The sequence below is a fragment of the Actinia tenebrosa genome, unplaced genomic scaffold (genome assembly GCF_029948245.1).
Source record: "Actinia tenebrosa isolate PJP-AT-01 unplaced genomic scaffold, QUT_ActTen_1.0 PGA_scaffold4__44_contigs__length_22323623, whole genome shotgun sequence".
Lineage (NCBI taxonomy): Eukaryota > Metazoa > Cnidaria > Anthozoa > Actiniaria > Actiniidae > Actinia > Actinia tenebrosa.
This window is the reverse complement of record NW_028292581.1, coordinates 437,621-455,674: the sequence shown is the minus strand read 5'-3', so window position 1 is coordinate 455,674 and position 18,054 is coordinate 437,621. Positions and strand designations below refer to the sequence as shown.

Genomic DNA, 18,054 nt, shown 5'->3' with positions numbered 1-18,054 from the left:
CTAAGAATTCTCTCTCACATTTAGTGATATTGAGGTAAAAAAACAATTTATTCACAGTGATTTTCTAACTTTCTTTATTGTTCTCTATCGAGTATTTTGATTAAAAAAAGCTGACTTTCTTTATCGTTCTCTATCGCGTATTTTGATGATACCGTTTGTCTTTGTTAAAACAGTACTTTAACTAACTTACCTATCAAAATCAATGCAATTTGGAAAATTTTCTCCCTCATGTTTTCAACACCTTACGCGAAGTTTAATTTTGTTGATCAATTCCTGCTAGAATTCTGAACCGACTCTATTTTCGTTTTCTACGCTAGTAGGTGGGACTGACTGGATCTGAAAAGTGCGTTCCGTTCAACCTACACCAACGGTAGAGGTTTGAGATCAGATTATTGTTAGAACAAGAACTCGTAAACAGTGCTAGCTATCGTACCTTAAATTGTGTTATCACTTGCGAGGTATGCACAATCACTTGCATGAAAACGAGGTATCACTTACATGAAAACGAGGCTCTAATAACTAATGTCACAGATTAGAACTATTTTTGTTCAGAATATAAACAATTTAAATGGTAAATTACTGCAGTTTTCGATATTCTGCTAACTATGAAGTTGCAAGCTGCACGCTGAAATTAGGGTTTTCGCTGCCGTCAATCAAAAAAAATCAGAGGGAAAAGAGGGACTTTTTACTAAATTCGATTAACGAAATTTTTTACGTGATTCAAATCGTACAACCGAACCCTGTACCAGACAAACTTTCTTCCCAAATTCAAGAGTTGGCCACTTTATTTTTTGAAAGTCTTTCTTCGTAAGATATCTCTGTGCCACACATCAAACTTGTAGCTCTTCTTTGACTTGCCTCAATCAATTTTATATGTTTAACCATATATGGCTTTCACAATAGACAGCAATATTCGAATATTGGCCTGACTAACACTTTCAACGCCGTCTCAACTGCTGTAGGAGACTCGTAACCGAACGTTCTTTGTATCAAACCCAATACACACGCTCGTTCAGTATTTTATGTTACTATTTTAATGAAGCAATAGAAATAAAACTAAGACGCCATCGTGCAGACGTAATATTATGTACATGTTGAAGGCGACTTGCACTAACAGGTCACGCGCTGATCCTACTTCCCTTAAAACGAGCAGCTATGTCAAAATGAACGACATAAATCGTGAAAAGAACACCTCAATATGAGTAGCGTGGCGGAGTTCTAGGTCATAACAAGCGAAAAAGGAGAAGTGGCATTAAATCCAGCACATTTTCCCATCCAAATCCTTATAAAATATTCGTTTTTATATTTTATATTTTATGTCATTTATCCTAAAGTCAACATTATGAGCTGAAACTTCGTGTTCTTACTAATGTTCAGCTGTTCTTTTCATGACTAAAGTTCGTTTTCACACAACTGCTCGTTTTAAGGGAGGTAGGGTCACGTGACCTAGTGGTGCAAGTCGTGTATCGAAAGGCAGAGGGCTCAAAACTACAATATTTTAATTTAGATAATATTAAACATTCTCACATTCGTTGTTTCCTTCATGTACAAGGACATAAGAGCTTAAGTATCAAAGCAATAGGCTTCGCAAACTTAGGTAGTCGAAAAGCGTACAGAAAAGGATTAACTAATGAATTAGAGTTTGCAACAATGGTAGAGAAACATAAAAGTGTTAAAAGAACGTTTAAATGACCTTTACAGGAGAAGCATAATAGACCTATCATAAATGTTATTTGGAAAGGTGGAAAGCAAATTAAAAATAAAACTAAAACTGTTAGTATTGCTTTGGTCGTTTTTCTTTCTCTTTCCAAGAAAATTCTTGTGTCTCCACCGAGGCCCACGTTAGTTCGTATTTTCTTAGTTTCTTTGCGTACAGTAACAATGATATAAACCCAAAGAATAGAAAGCGTGATTTCGACGACACCAAACACAACCATTATTACCATTGTCATGATTGTGCTAGTCTTGTGATTTGGAATTTGCAGGAGCTCAACTGCCAGAATGGATATCCAGATTAAAAAAACAGCTGTTAAAACTCTTTTTCTCGTTACTCGAGACTTGTAGAGCAGAGGATTAGCAACAGCTACTATTCTGTCGATAGTTAGGGCAAGAACATGCATAATAGATATTCCTATCAAACTTGATGTTAAAGCAACTGTCACTAAAGTGTAATAATTTGGTAATTGTGCGTCTAGAGATAAGCTGATAAACCAGAAGGCAAGAAGTACACTACAAATTGTACCAACAAGAACGTCGCATGTGGCCATGCTTGCAATGATTATATTTGAAGGAGACCTACGAAGTTGTTTAAATGGATCCTTCCATATAGCAGCGATGACAATTGCATTTGCAATTGTGGTCAAAGGCCCTAAAACTGCAAGGACAACTCCTGTGATGAGAGTAATGTATGATTGTAAATCGTGTCTTAAAGCATCTTCCAGCATTAGACTAAATTCAAGTACAGAGGTATTCCAAATACCTTTCTCGGAATCAAAGAACACTGCCATGACTGGTAATGCTAACAAAATTAACAAATAAGACTTGTTTGTCTCTAAACCGGAATATGTTTTGGATACGGATGATCACTGGAGTCTATGATTTATGCATCATTACATGGACTGCGCTATGAAGGAGATATCATATTTTAACTCAGTCTGAAATCCATCAAAACATTTCCGTAGTTTGCTTTGATTTGGTACTTGATATATATACTGAAAATACTGAAAACAGTAATATTTGAAAATAAAACAGCCGTTTAACGCAGGCGTAGATTATATTCGTTGTGATTATGAAGTCATTATTTCTCTGCTCATAAGTAGGTCTAGCGTCCATGAATGAAAATATTGACAGCCTTTGACTGCTTTCAATCATTCCAAAAAAAATCAAGTTGCAAAGTTGGATAGGTATGGCAGGAATTGTTGTGCAAGCTTTTTTCTTTTGACACGAATTCCAAACTTCAGGCCTTTCGATTTGTTATAGAGGCTTCTCGGAATCTCTTTCTTAATCAAAACGTCAAGAACCGTTAAAGTGTATATGACACGAAAACATTCCATCATTTAAAATGTATAGTTTGTTAGTAATAATAAATATATCGTAATAAAATTTGTTTCAAAAGCTTATTTCTTGAGATATTTGCGAAAGTTAATCCCAATTTGTGACGTCATTTTGTCGACACGTACTCTAGATTCAGTAGTAATGTACTAAATATAAATTGTAATTCATATAAATTAACAACAAAAGACATATTTTAGTCAGCTTCATTTGATAGCTTACGTAGTACTCTTCCAATGTTGGGAAATTGAAAAGTGTACTACTTGAAATTAAGATTCTACATTCAAACATATTTCGTGTATTTGCAACCAAATCTGGAGACTTGTAAACAAAATGACGTCACAACTCGTGCTAAAATTTTTTGAATTTCTAGAGAAATACGTTTTTGGAAAAAATTTAATCATGATATTCTTATTAATGCCAATAAACTACACATTCTTAACATTAAAATTTTTTCGTGTCATATACACTTTAAGGGGTAATCTGGAGTACTAGACATGTATAACATTCTTTCCGTAGTTATTTTTCCGCAAACCTTTTTATGTTTCTATTTTCTCATTCGACTGTGAAGGTTCCTAATTCGGTATATAAATGTAATTTTTCATTCTCTTTTTACGATTCTTAAAATCAGTGATTTATGACTTAAGATAATTTAATTTAATGTTATGCCAAACTCACTTGGAGAGCTTCTCTTTTTTTGGTCATACGAATTTGATTCATCATCAGTTTACTTCGGCCTCAATAAACAGGAATATCCAGAAATAGATATTGATATTCTTCGATTGCACCTTACGTCCTCCCGACCTCTTGTTAAAGGCACCAAATGGCAGCCGTGTTTTTGTCTTTTGACTCTCTTGGGAATGCTTGCAACCCATCATTGTGATGGCAGACATGTTGGATGGCAGGAACAACACAATAATAATTTTACATAATAATTCGATTCCCCGGACGGTAAAGGCATTGTATTGTTCTAGATAAGGGATTGGTCATTGATAAGCGTGCTTCCATCGACTTTGAATGCACTCGGGAGGCTTCTTAGCACGAAGGAAGCGTAAGAGTCGCACTAGGCGTAGTCGAACTCTAGCTCAGTTCTTGAGTGTTAAGCAACCGACCAAGTGCACCTGAAACTCGATGGAAGCACGCTAATCAATAACCAATGCTTTCATAACATTTCGTTAATAGAGGCTATGCACCATCACGTGATGGCTAATAAGTCGATGCTGTTATCCAATAAATTTAACCACTGGATAAGATTTATCCGTCGGATAGCGCTAGGCTTCGCACAACCGGGGCCTGATGTTTACAAATGCCATTTGTTGGGGATGGGGTATATTATATACAATGAGTGGCCAAAAATCTGCAGGATTTTAAAATTTTTTGACTTTAATATTTCTTTATCATTCTATTTGAGTATATAACTGTGATTCTTCTTTACGTAAGTCACAAAATTTAGTTTAGTTTTATAGTTCTTTGGCATAAACATTCAAATTGAAAAGTCTTTGTCTATCCAGACAATATATTTATATAAGATAACACAAGTAACGATATTTTTGTTTTTGAAAACACCTATATTTCGACCATATTCAGTGAACTTCTTTAGGCTGTATACAAGATGGCAGATGAACATCCTTCAGAATGTTTGGTTTCAAACAGCACATAGAGCTCGATCATGCGAGGTTATTTACAGGCCGAGGTTTTGAATATACGGACCAATTCTTCCCGAATCGTTCTCAAGGCCGAGGACAAAGTTTCAGACGGTTTCCATTTCCTTTTCCACTTCATGGATTCCTGTTTAGCTATCCGGTATGAAGAGATACCCTACCGCGGTCAGAAATAGAGCTTGACTACCTTCCGCTCCAACAGCCAATCAAAACGAACGATTTTTAGGATACTGAACTATCGTACTGCATAGCAGAGTGACTACAATCTAGTATCAACAAAAGTATTTGCCGGTTCAACATTGACTGCATTTAGTCTTTCCTTGCTGTGCTTTACTTTATAATTGGCATTCAAATCTTCCAAAGTGTGGTCATTGTATACTTTTGAATGACGTCTACAGCAAAATAATTGTTTAGCTATTAAAGCTACAGGTTTTCGAAATTTAGGAAGACGAAAAGCATAAAGAAAAGGATTCAGACAAGAATTTACGTGGGTCAATACGAGAGATAAACAAAGTATTGTTGAAATAACACTGAGATGAGAATGACATGCGGAACATGCAAGAATTACAGAGTCTGCGACAAAAATCGGTGTAAAACACGCTTTAAAAATGAACAGTATAAGAAGAATGGATTTTGTCGTTTTTTTGTTTCTTAAAAAAGTTACACTTATTAGTGATTTCTTCTTGAGATTTCTTGTTTGTTTCCAGACTTCTAATATGATAAAAAGAGAAAGGACTGTCTCAATAATAATAGCAATATGAAAAGTTAAGTTTACTAAAAGCAAGTGGACATAGAAGTGATTTTGGAGCGGGATACGTATTAAAATCAAAAATATGAAAAATCCCCATATCAGAAGTGTACAGGCAAACATTTTTGATTTAGTTACGCGAGATTTGTACCGAAGGGGATCGACAACAGCAATAACTCGATCGATAGTCAAAGCCAATATATGAAACATTGAAACGCCTATTAAAAGCACTCCTATACTAAACGCTATTGGAATCCAAAAAATAGTAAGGCCGATGGATTTAGTATATGCACCGAAAAACAAAATAGCTTGGGAAGTTGTGCACACCAGTCCAACTAGAACATCACACGTCGCCATGCTTGCTATCAAGATATTTGATGGAGAAGAGCGAAGTGTCTTGAATGGGTCTTTCCATATTGCATAGATAACAATACCATTTGCGACAATAGCCACAGGTCCCATTATGGTCTGGATGATACCAAAAATAAGTGTTGCAGATGAAGGAGAAGTTTGGTAAATATTGTTCAGCAACAGTGTTTCCTCCGAAGCAGTTCGCGACCAGATGTTTTCAAAAGTACCATGATATGCTGCCATTTTATCTCACTTCGCATGAATGGATTATCTGGTTATACAGAAAAAATATGATGGTTTATTGATAACCTTCAATTTTGATCGTTTCCCATAAACGTCCTCTTGGTTGATCAAAGTCACCTCTTTTTGGGTTCGAACTTGGTTATGTGACGAGGGTTTTGTCTCGGATCAGACGTTGTGTTATAGTTGCAAAATAGCTGCTGTCGGCTGTTCTTAAAAGACCACTGTAGTGAGTTAGTATTTTAATTTACCTTTAGATAATCTTCACTGGAAGATATTTTGGTAGTTTGGGGAATGACGTATGTCGATTATATCACGTTAACTGGTTGAATCACTCACTGACGATATTAGTTTAATTTTAACTTTGTGTGTGCGAACCATAAAAGGTTATCATTAGACAAATTTGACGAAATTTTAACAATACCACCTGATAAAGCATCTGTTCCGGGTTTTACCTTTGATAAAATACTTATGTAGTCAGAACTATATACGCTACAAGAGATCTACACAAGGAAATGAAGGAGACGTCTTAAGGATCCGTTTTAAAAATTTATGTATTTAAATAAATCGAAAAATATATTCATGCCTATGATAAATACTTTCTAAGAAATGGCTTGTGAATTCTATAAATTCAATTGTCTTTGAAGAAAAAATGGAAACAAATGACCTTGAGGGAAATAAGTTCGAAAAACCATTGTATGACAGCCTGATCATCAAGAAGTAACCGGAGACAGTTAAGCCTTTATCTATAAAGTAAGTGTGGTAATTGTCAGATTATAGTAACTTGCGTGATAGATAGTAATTTAGAATCATCAATGTTCAACATGCTAGACATTTTCAAGTACAAATAAAATTTTAAAAATTTTTCTTGAATATTCTCAATTTTCAAGAGTTACTGTAACCAATAAATAAATTTTAAAAAGTCAAATCTTGTCTTAAATAACTTTAGTACTAGTCGTTGCAATGTGCAAGTGGAATGCTGCAGGCGCTCACAATGATGCGAAGGGGTGTATACCAATGTTAATAAGATATAAGAACCGTCTAGATATAAGTAGCAAGGACGAACGTGTTGTGGGGCATTACTTATATATGTATATGCTCCTGTAGATGTTATTGAAGTATTAAGTCCATGATAATAGTGGGAAAACAATACAGTGTCTATAGTGAATAAGGAAAGCAACAATAATAGTATACAAAAAGTAATTGGTACATAGCTCTTTTTGTAAATACATGCAAATCAATAATTAGAGAAGAATACAAGAAAGGTTATAAATAGCAAAAGGAAATAAAAATAGGGGTCATGGAGGTCAAATGGCTGATGTCTTGATAAAAATCAATGAACAATATGCAATTCAGTGCAACATAGCCATTAATTACTATATGGAACAATAACTTTACAAACAATAAATCGAGATTTTTTATGGCATATAGCACACAGGGATCCCAACTGTAAAGACAAGTGTTGCTGCTCGCCTGCCGGCTCGCAGCAATTATTTCTCAGTTTATTTTAGTATTGCGTCCACTTCCACTGAACTTCTATATAAAACTAAGCTTGCAGAGATAACACTAAAAAGTCTATTTAGCTTATTATTAAATTTTACTGAGCTTACGGTGCCTTTGGCTATTATTTTAATTTTTCTTGTCAAAATAAAAATCAAGATTCATCCTATATGCATTCATTCTAAGGATAAAAACAATAGAAAAATAAGTTTTCAGTCAAGCATCTTTTCTATTTGTAATCATAACTTTCTATTTTGTTTTTAGATTCAAATCTTGATTAACTCGAAAATATTGCTGAATACAAACTCAAGATCCACCAGCATACATATTTATGTAATCAAAATATATTTATTGTGTAAATAGTATACTATAAGTAAAGTATTGACGGGAAGTTTTATTTTTATTAATTAATAATATGCTTCTAGCAACACCGAAAATGTCAAAGGCACTCAAAGTCACACAAAGTATTTTCTTTTCATTTTTCTAGATAGTAAATTGTATTTCCTTAACGGTAGTTTTATTGTTTGTTTGAATTTGGTTAGTGGCAAGTTTCCAAGGTCTTGACTAACGTTGTTAGGCTTGCTTTTCCCTCTGCCATCTTTATTGTCGTATCATAACGTAATTTCCTTTTTTAGCTGACAGTTTTTATGCACAGTTCTTACTAATTTTGATAACATCCATTGAATGACAATTTTTACTCAATATTTTCTTCATTTCGGTTAAAATTAGAATAATGAAATATGACGACGTGCTTATTTGTAATCAAAGTTTTGTAGTGATGTAGGTATCTTGCCTTGGATTCTTATTTCGTCTTTCACGTTTGTTATTCAAGCATGTTCTTCGTGAGTTGTTAGTATTCAAAGATGAGCAACAGAACAGACTTTTCACTATCAGTGCTACAGGCTTTTTAAATTTCGGGAGACGAAAAGCATAAAGGAAAGGATTTATGATGAAGTTGAGGTACATCATAATAATTGATTTAAAAAAATGATGTAGTGATGGTTGATAAATTAGAATGACAAGATGTACATGTCAACAGAATAAACCAAGTAATGAAAAAAGGCAAAAAACAAACTCTCAGAACTAGACAAATAATAGAGATTGATTTGGTTAGCTTTCTTTGTCTCGCTTCTATGATTTTATAGTTTTTGGCTACTACGGTCTCCCTCAATTTTTTCGTCTGTTTTCTTACATTGTAAATGATAAACAAAGACAGAAAAGACGCGATCGCAACGGCTAGGAAAAGCAAAACAATGAACATGACATTGTGAATGTAAAAGTGTTTGGGCAGTAGTACTTGCAATAGAATTATAATGAGATGAAATAACCAAGTCAAAACCACAAAAATTAGAATTCTTTTCCTTCTCACACGGAATTTGTAGAGTAAAGGATTAACGACGGAAATCACACGATCGATCATTAAAGCAAGGTCATGAAAAACGGACAATTTTACTAGAAACGCTAACACAGCAAACGAAATTGGGGCAAGATCGAGCGACAATTGAGTCTTACTAGAAAAACTGAAACAATACAAAGACACCATAACACCGCCAACAATTCCACCCAGAAAGTCGCAAGTTGCCATGCTGCCAATAATGATATTTGAAGGCGTAGAACGATGTTGTTTGAATGGGTCTTTCCAAATGGCTGCAATAACAATGCCGTTGACCACAGCAGTAATTGGTCCCAAAATTGCGATCACAATTCCCGTTGCTGTACTAAATTTGGAGTGATCTTTTGGAAGGAGTCGATGTATTGTCAGCACAATGTCTGCAAGTGTCGTATTTTTCCAATCTACTTTTCCATAGATCGCTGCCATTTTCAGATACTTTCAAGTGCCATATAGATTTCTGGACTTCCTTTTCAATATGGCTGCGATGTTTTTGTTTTAAATCTGAATTTGATTCGGAAAAAAAATCACCTTTCAGGATGAAAAGTGTAAGACAGCTTCTAATAGACAAGATCACAGGACAAGTGACGTGTTTTTAGGTGTGCTATGACATTATGGACAAACAATAAGACTGTGTACATCCAATCATGATGATCCAATGACAATTTTCAAAAAGAAAAAAACGAAAATTAAAAGAAAAGTCGCTGATATTAACAAACAAACAAACAACAAAAATATACGAAATAGACATAATAAAAAATAGAATGGTAATGCTTATAAATTTAAATTGGAATTAAAATTTATATATATATGAGTTTGACTTAATGAGAAAAATCCATGATAAAGAAAGCAATAATATTAACTTTAGATATTTTTCTGGCCAACATGTGGAGTTGATTTATATACATGATATGTATTGAAAATAAAAAGGTTGAGGGGCGATCGTCATTAGGTTTCTGATGCAGTTATTCTTGTCAATAACACACACGAGTTATTGTTGATATATTCGATGTTTTTTGTAGTTGACGAAAACATATTTAAAAAAGTACAACAGTTATTCGTGTTTAGATTAATGCCCATAGTTCGTTTTGGTCATGCAAACACAAATGGCCCCTTCAACCCTATTTCTACTTCAGTTTTCCATCTGTTCTCACCCTAAAGCGCACATGTCTCTTATGATCTTTTAACTCATTTTCATTTTAAATATTAAATATCGTAATTATCAGTTTTTCTATCTTTAATCTATGATCTTGTGAATATGTGATTACGAACTTCCTTATCGTCAAGTTACATTGATGAGAGTTTAGTATTGATAATATATACAAATTTTCAACAAGCCTTAGTAATTTTAATTTCACATAATTTATTAGGAACTGCCATTCCACATTTCTTTTATTACTGCCATTCCACGTTTATTTTATTACTGGCTCTGTTATCGATATCTACAATATTCAATATATATACAATGCATTGCCTCGATACAAGTCTATTTTATTGAGGAAAAGCAAGCAACATGCATGTATGAAGCCTAGAGTAATTAGAATGATAACATTGAAATGTATAGACTTTCAGTCTTTCTTTTTCTTTTTTTTTTTTTTTTTTCTTTTTTACTCTCTTTATTTACACGATAGGTTTCTAAATTGAATTAAGACTAAGAATCTCCATTTGAGGTTTTTACTGTTTAAAAACATTGTTCCTCAAATGGTCGTCCAGCAAACCATAAGATCAAGATTTTAACCAAAACTATCTGGTTGCTTATTAAATACATGATTTCTGGAATTTCCCATGGTGTACCCTGGGTGCCAGAGGCCGTGTGGGGCTTGCTTACCCATGGTGCAACACGAGGCAAAAATCGTGTAGTATGCTCGCTATGTAGAAAGCTAATTGATACCAAAGAAAGCACTAAAGACTACAGCTACATCCGTGTAAAAGTGATTTATTTTGATTAGATAAAGTATTGAAAGAAAAGGGATGCAATTAAATACGAGTGATTTTTTGGCTTTTGAAATTGACGTCAAAAATAGGCATATTTGGTTTCCTGAGAACGTTTAAAGATATTTTTCGTCAGAATCTTGCTCATTTTTCTGGGTTTTGTATTTCAAAAAATTTTCTGTTTCGCAGTGAAAATTTTAGATTGGTATTTAGATTTTTTATAATATATATATATATATATATGTATATATATATATATAGTCCACAAGTTTATCAGTCTGCGACTGTGTTTCACCTCGTTAGATAAACTTATTATTATTATAACTCGCTCAAAGTTGTTGAAGCTTGAATTCTCCAAGTAAGATGCGTTTTTCTCGGTTTCGGGCGTCGTAGGAGTCACAGGGCTAATAAAGTTTTCATTCGTGTTTCTTCTTGTGTTCTATAGCTAAACATTATGCTAGAACTTTTTTTCTTCTTCCCTGGCATAAAAATCACATTGATGGCGTTATTTTAAAATTTACATTTCCTTGGTCAGTTTAAAGTGCAGTGTCTTCAAGGGAGCAGTTTTTAGCCCCATTCTTGTTGGAATTCCCGTCTCGATGAACTTGTAGATTTTGGGATCTTTCCGTATCAACATAATTCTTTCTTCTGATTTTCTTCAAAATAAAAAACACAGGCTTTCGAAATTTAGGAAGTCTGAAAGCATACAGGATCGGGTTGATAGCGGAATTGACGTGAAGCATTACCAGTGAGAAATAAAATACCGTAATGATGACGTCTAAGCGACGATGACAGCTAGAGCAAGAGAGAAGGACACTCAAACTAACAAAATACAATTTAACACAAAGAATGAACAGTACCAAAATCAACAGGATTGATTTGGTTGTTTTTCGATCTCTTTCTGCCGCGATTCGATTTCCAAAAGCGAATGGTTCTTGGTTTTTCTTCATTATCCTGGTTTGTCTTCGTACCTTGTAAATAATAACGAAGCAAAGGCAAGTTATAGCCAATGTTGTAGTGCCGATAAAAGAAGCCGATAAAACATTAAAAACGTGATAATATTGCATCAGTTGCCATTGCGAAATAACAATCAGAATCACAGTCACCCATAGCAAGATTACAGAAAGTTTACATCTTTTTCTTGTCACTCGAGATTTATAAAGAAGTGGACTAACAACAGCAAGCATACGATCAATTGTCAGACCGAGTACATGGATTGAAGATGTTCCTAAGAGTAAATCTCCAAACGCATAAGCCACTGTGGCAAAATTGTTTGCTATTTCTGCTTTCACTGACATAGTGAAGAACCAAGTGCTAAATGGGATGATTGCGGCTATTCCTACCAAAAAGTCGCAGATTGCCATACTTGCAATGATGATGTTTGAAGGCGAAGAGCGAAGCTGTTTGAAGGGGTCTTTCCATATGGCAGCAATGACGATACCGTTAGCGAAAATGATGAATGGTCCAAGAACCACTAATGCTGTTCCCATGATCAGAGTTATAGTCGAAAAGTAGTCTTTGAGAATTTGCTGCAGTTTGAGATTATCTTCTGAAATACTACTATTCCAAAAGTAATTCGAAGGCCCATAAATTGCTGCCATGATCTTGAAAGAAAGATTCTAAAGTGTCTCCGGTTTTCCTTTATTCCCAATAATAATTTCTTGCCCCACAATTCAAAAACATAACATACAGGTGTTTATCAGTTGTTGATATTAGACGGACTCAATTTCGCCTTATTAATTGTTTTTTGATTAAAAAGCACGCATATGTCAGATTAGAAGTTACGGAAGTTATTAATACGAGTCAATACGAGCTCAAGATTATCTTTAATATAAACTTAAAAAATTGTCACCAATAGAATTAATAACCTCGTGTCAATAAATCAATAAATGTGAAAGGAAGACGCGGCAAAGATAAAATAATGTTTTCAGGTCATCGAAATATTATAGGATTATAATAATAAAATAGAAGAAAGAAAATGAAATAAGTAAATTGTATTAAAAAGTATTCTGATTTTATATTGAATAATAATGAAAACTTTATTTTTAATATTTTTACAGCAATTGTAAATCTCTCTACTTAAAGGCAATTTACAATTGACTAATCGAATATGACTTGAATAAGAACACCTGAAAATTTACAAAACTAAAACTTTATCAAATTCAGGATTATCCCATGCTTTGTTACGACAACAAAAAATGTAATAAGTCGATCTGATGATGATTTTCGTTACGCTTCTAAATGTATAATTCTGCTGCTTTTTCTCTAAACCTAATTCGTTCATCATTTCTACAAACTCTGATGATTTGTTGGAGAAGACACCAAGGGTGCTGATGGATAGATTGACGAACTTGACATCCGTGAATTGACTCTTTTGTTGATTTACGGGTTCCAAATATTTAAGTTTCTTACGTTCAATGTTATTGTCAAGATTCGATTCAAAAGCAACTGTTAATTCAAGTATGTACAAGCACTTATTAGAAATGGATAAGATAAGATCGGCTCATGCGAAGTTCGACGTTTGACATGAGCCTTGGTAAGTCAAAAAACTTTAACATTTAAGATTGCCTTAGCCCTAACTTTAATAATAATAATAATAATAATATTAATAATAATACTAATGCTAATACTAATGACAATGATAATAATAGGGAAAACACGAATAGAATTAGTAGTGGGGAAAAAAACGAATACTCAGGATTACTAATCAAATAATAAAGAAAAAACACCTGGATACTCGGGGTTAAAAGGTAATATTGAAAAAATGAAAAGATAGCGAAAAGAAAAAATTACTGTGATTTAATTAAAATCAAGTGAACGAAAAAACTTTCATTTGAGAAGATATGATATAAAAGGTGCTTCATTTATTAAAGATGATTTACAGATCATGCTAAAGTGAAACCAACTTTTTACAAAAACTTAACTTGAAATAATTTTTTTAACTATCCAGCAGCCCTGCAATTCGTACAAGTAAAATCCAAACTTTTCTTGTCTGTAAAATATAAACTATGTTATACAATTCTCTAGCTAAATTATGTAGAAGCAGATAGAATTACTCAGTCAGTACAATTACGCTCAGGACAAACGTCGATGAGCCGAACCTACTTAAAACAATGGATAACAAGGCTTCTTTGATGTCATTAGGTTCGGCTCATGCGAAGTTCGACGTTTGACATGAGCCTCGGTAAGTCAAAAAACTTTAACGTTTAAGATTGCCTTAGCCCTAACTTTAATTGGAAGCGGTAACTTTACTTGGTATTTATCAAATCCATATACAGTCCTTTGACTAAACGTTGTCGTTTGATCGGCTTCATCCATACGCGCCTAGAACAGGATCATGGGGATAATTAATTCACATTTACTAGCTGCCGCATATGTTATCTAACACGTCTTGAGCTCGCTGTTTTCTTTCCCTTTTAAACTGTCGAGCAGTTTGGATGACGCAAGTTCTGGGTAATTTACCCGTTATCCTTTTCGGTCTAGGCGCGAAGGGATGTTCCAATCAACGACAACGTTTATTCAAAGGACTGTATACACACAAATAAATACTTTTATTACTCCGTCTATCGTGTATTAGTCTAAATGGTTTATCATAAACCCTTCGCTGCGGTAGCTGAGCTACCGTGGTTTATTCATTTTATGATTTATTTAATTTTTATGGGTGACCTAATTTTTATGGATGCCTTGCCGTGGACCGTGATGTTTTCTAGAATTTTAATTCGCTAATTTTTTTTCTCGCGCAATGTAATTGGTATGGCAGTGCCGTGACCTTGGTGTGACTGTGTCTGCGCTGTGTCTATGTCGCGTTCCGGGTATTTGATTGGATGGAGAGTAACGCCAGTATCAAGCAATGTGATTGATCTTCCGTATGCTTCACCGTGTCACGACCGTGTTCTAGACAACAAGCATAGCGAAAAGTATTGGTTTTGAAAACCAAAAGAATGGCGGCTCGCGTTTTCAAACTAATTCCGGCCAAAATTCTTTGTATCCATTTATTTGACCGACAAATTGGTTTTGACTAAAACAATTAGACCTCTCGCCCTCATGGCCTTAGGCTTCATGGGTTATTGACTTGATTATAAAGAAACGTCTTTTTGAGTTAATCTTTTCATTGGAACTTCTTGTTCATGATTTCCAAATGTTTTTTTAGCTTTCCTTTTCATTTTCCTTAAAAGGAATATTTCTTTTTTGTGTTTTTCAGTGAGCTCTTCGCAGAGTTTGCTCATTGTCTGTTTCAAGTCGCGTACAATGCTGCTCATTTCTTCTTTTTTATTTATCATCACTCTAAGCTTTTCTGGAAAAAAATCAACATTATTATAAATATTACTATAAATAGGTCGGTACGTAGGTATCATAGTTCAACAGAGATCCTGAATTGTTACTATTTATATTTATCTTTACTTTTATTACTATAATTAATTCATACTAAAAATAGCAAAATTTGAATGAACGATTAATGTATACCAAAGTTACTTTGATTAGACAGTAAATTATTATACATTTTACTCGCTATGGCGCTTCTGATTTGCCGAGAGCTCCAAGCCAATTCCTGATATCGCGTTAACTTCACATGATATAAATGTACGGGGCTTCATGTTCTTTTTTTTTTTTTTTTTTTTTTTTTTTGCTTGGATTGTGATGTGATTGTGTTTCTTCAAGCAATTTTTTGTAGGTTTGATATTTTATCATGACAAGTTTATTCAAGGTCTTACTAGAGTATTATTGTATTCATTTGAGTTTATATGAAAAATACATACATGAACAGTCAACGGGTTGCAATACTAGATACGTCACATTAACGTACTTCCCAAGTACTATTTCGTTCTCAGCTTCTCTCCTATGTTTTTGAGCCCGACCATGATTTTGCATATAGAGCGTATATAGCTTACCTTCGTTATCAATTCGTGCTCTCAGTCTCAACTTCCTAATGAACTCATAGCAGATTCCAACAACTACTAACGATATTAACGTTGCCAATGTGTATTTGACGGATTTTTTAAAGAAATCGGCATTAGGGTCGAAAAGCCCAGTTGAAACTGTCTTTGAAGTGTCATATTTTTTATTCTAAAAAAAAACAATATAGATCTAATTAAAAATGATATGGGAAATACATTTGTTAGCGGGGAGTTTGAATGGAAGTTGGCCATCTTCACTAGCGGCGGTTAATAATAATAACAATAACAAGTTTTGACACGGGAAAACGTGTCAAATGTGCTGGGCACATGACAGTTGATCATGGCTAGGAACAGTTGATCATAGGTAGGGACGGTTGATCATAGCTAGGAATAGGTAATCATAGCAAGGGAGAGGTGAGGTATAAGTGTGGAATACTTCTATGGGAGACTATACGTATGAGCGACTATATGACATTCTACCATGAAGTACATCCCTTCCGAGGAAAACCAACACTCGATCGATCGATAAAAGTCAATAAAATACACAAACTGGACGACAAACTCGATGGAGATTCAATGTTTCGGCTGGTTTCAGGTGATTTCAAGATGGTTTCAGCTCGTTTTAGGTGGTTTCAGGTGGTTTTAGGTGGTTTTAGGTCGCTCCTCGTTTTAGAAAATACCAATAGTATGTAGTACTATTTTAGATCAATGTCGCAGTAGAAATTACTGGCCCGCCCCCATTCAAGCTTACGGCATGAAATACGTTTTTGTCATAAAAATATTCGACTAGAAATAAATATGTTTTGCTCATCAAACCAAATATCATTTTTCTTGCTAATAAAATAATATAAAACTCGTGCGAGTACTATTTTACATCAATGACGCAGTAAAAATTCCTGGCCTGTCCATTTACAATCTTTTGTTTACGTAACTTATTCGAGTTGTATCAAAAAACAAAAATCGCACTTAAAGTTTCTAATTTAGCTCCAGTTTCTAATTATCTGCTTAGAATACTACCAAATGAAGTTTAAAGTAAGTTGGATTAAGGCACTCTCACCACGAAAACCACATATGTTCAACCTCTTTCACCTCCTCCGTGTCCCGATCTTACAGATCTCAACGTGCATTTTCACCTCGTGTTTCACCAATGTCAATCATGACGAGGTCCACCAATGGCATTCGTAACACTAAATTCCGATCATTCCTAACTCACCAAAAACAAATGTACTGTGCCCATAGGCCCAGCACAAAAAAATTATATGAACAGCAATGATAATAGGAACAACAATGATAATAGGAACAACAGTGATAATAGGAACAACAATGATAATAGGAACAACGATGATAATGTGAACGACTATGATAATATGAACAACGATGATAATATGAACAACGATGATAATATGAACAACGATGATAATATGAACAACGATGATAATATGAACAACGATGATAATATGAACAACGATGATAATATGAACAACAATGATAATGTGAACAACAATGATAATATATGAACAACGATGATAATATGAACAACGATGATAATATGAACAACAATGATAATATGAACAACGATGATAATATGAACAACAATGATAATATGAACAAGAACAGACACAGAAATGATGCTGTATATTCCTAGGTAAATAAGTCTGTTATCAAGAAACACAGCGGTATTGTACGAATAAGATTATAGTATATTATGGATTGGGACTGTATTGCTATTCTTCGATTGCACGTTACGTCATCGCGGCCTCTCGGGGGAGCGTTGGTGCCATTTAACAAAAGATTTCTTATTAGCATTCATTATTAATGGCACCACAATGGCCGCCATGCTTTTGTCTCTCAACTCTCTTGGGAATGCTTGCAACCCATCAATTTGAACAACCCTACTTACAGTTAAGAAGGTAAGTAGCTGCCAGCAAATAAACTCTAAAAACTATAATTACCTGGACTTGCCGCACATTATTAACGATGCTGTAGTAGATGTCGGCTTTGTTTACGTTAAGGAAGTCAAGGAAACACCGTCGCAACTTTATGGCGTGTCCGGCTGTTACAAGTCCATAAGCCATTTTGTAATCTAAAACCTTGGCTACTCGCAGAGAGGGCTCATTAAACAGGTCAGGCCTTGATCCAGCAGCGTATGTATCCACGAGTATGCCCCGTACCTCACGTGCATTTAAGGCCTCCATTACCGCATCTAAAGTATAGTACTTGTTCTCTGTTTAAAAATGATAACGGATAAGTTATATCAAGAAAATTGATAGGATTGAAGAGGGAGGT

The 18,054-nt window shown here is 34.4% G+C and overlaps 5 protein-coding genes across 5 annotated transcripts in view; all 5 read right to left on the bottom strand.

Moving 5' to 3' along the window:
• Nucleotides 1-1,015: 1,015 nt before the first annotated feature.
• Nucleotides 1,016-2,522, bottom strand: LOC116307099 (adenosine receptor A2a-like). The gene has a single exon (XM_031717246.2). The coding sequence runs from the start codon at nucleotides 2,505-2,507 to the stop codon at nucleotides 1,542-1,544; it is 966 nt and encodes a 321-aa protein (XP_031573106.2). The 5' UTR covers nucleotides 2,508-2,522; the 3' UTR covers nucleotides 1,016-1,541.
• Nucleotides 2,523-4,478: 1,956 nt separating this feature from the next.
• Nucleotides 4,479-6,578, bottom strand: LOC116307100 (adenosine receptor A3-like). Its single transcript, XM_031717247.2, has one exon. The coding sequence runs from the start codon at nucleotides 6,052-6,054 to the stop codon at nucleotides 4,972-4,974; it is 1,083 nt and encodes a 360-aa protein (XP_031573107.1). The 5' UTR covers nucleotides 6,055-6,578; the 3' UTR covers nucleotides 4,479-4,971.
• Nucleotides 6,579-8,529: 1,951 nt separating this feature from the next.
• On the bottom strand, nucleotides 8,530-9,524 carry LOC148906834 (uncharacterized). The gene has a single exon (XM_089037195.1). The coding sequence runs from the start codon at nucleotides 9,368-9,370 to the stop codon at nucleotides 8,531-8,533; it is 840 nt and encodes a 279-aa protein (XP_088893321.1). The 5' UTR covers nucleotides 9,371-9,524; the 3' UTR covers nucleotide 8,530.
• Nucleotides 9,525-11,141: 1,617 nt separating this feature from the next.
• On the bottom strand, nucleotides 11,142-12,599 carry LOC116307121 (trace amine-associated receptor 3-like). Its single transcript, XM_031717272.1, has one exon. The coding sequence runs from the start codon at nucleotides 12,472-12,474 to the stop codon at nucleotides 11,410-11,412; it is 1,065 nt and encodes a 354-aa protein (XP_031573132.1). The 5' UTR covers nucleotides 12,475-12,599; the 3' UTR covers nucleotides 11,142-11,409.
• Nucleotides 12,600-13,717: 1,118 nt separating this feature from the next.
• Nucleotides 13,718-18,054, bottom strand: part of LOC116307107 (uncharacterized) — a 52,036-nt gene continuing 47,699 nt past the window's right edge. Inside the window, exons 50-52 of the mRNA XM_089036471.1 lie at nucleotides 17,721-17,992; nucleotides 15,763-15,937; nucleotides 13,718-15,167 (exon numbers count right to left, since the gene is read on the bottom strand). Of these exons, the coding sequence (XP_088892597.1) occupies nucleotides 14,950-15,167; nucleotides 15,763-15,937; nucleotides 17,721-17,992 (665 nt within the window). The 3' untranslated portion in view covers nucleotides 13,718-14,949. The remainder of the gene's footprint in view (nucleotides 15,168-15,762; nucleotides 15,938-17,720; nucleotides 17,993-18,054) is intronic.

Bases quoted from the DNA above. Each gene is read 5' to 3' on its own strand.
- LOC116307099 (XM_031717246.2), bottom strand. From the start codon at position 2,507: ATGGCAGTGTTCTTTGATTCCGAGAAAGGTATTTGGAATACCTCTGTA.
- LOC116307121 (XM_031717272.1), bottom strand. From the start codon at position 12,474: ATGGCAGCAATTTATGGGCCTTCGAATTACTTTTGGAATAGTAGTATT.
- LOC116307100 (XM_031717247.2), bottom strand. From the start codon at position 6,054: ATGGCAGCATATCATGGTACTTTTGAAAACATCTGGTCGCGAACTGCT.
- LOC148906834 (XM_089037195.1), bottom strand. From the start codon at position 9,370: ATGGCAGCGATCTATGGAAAAGTAGATTGGAAAAATACGACACTTGCA.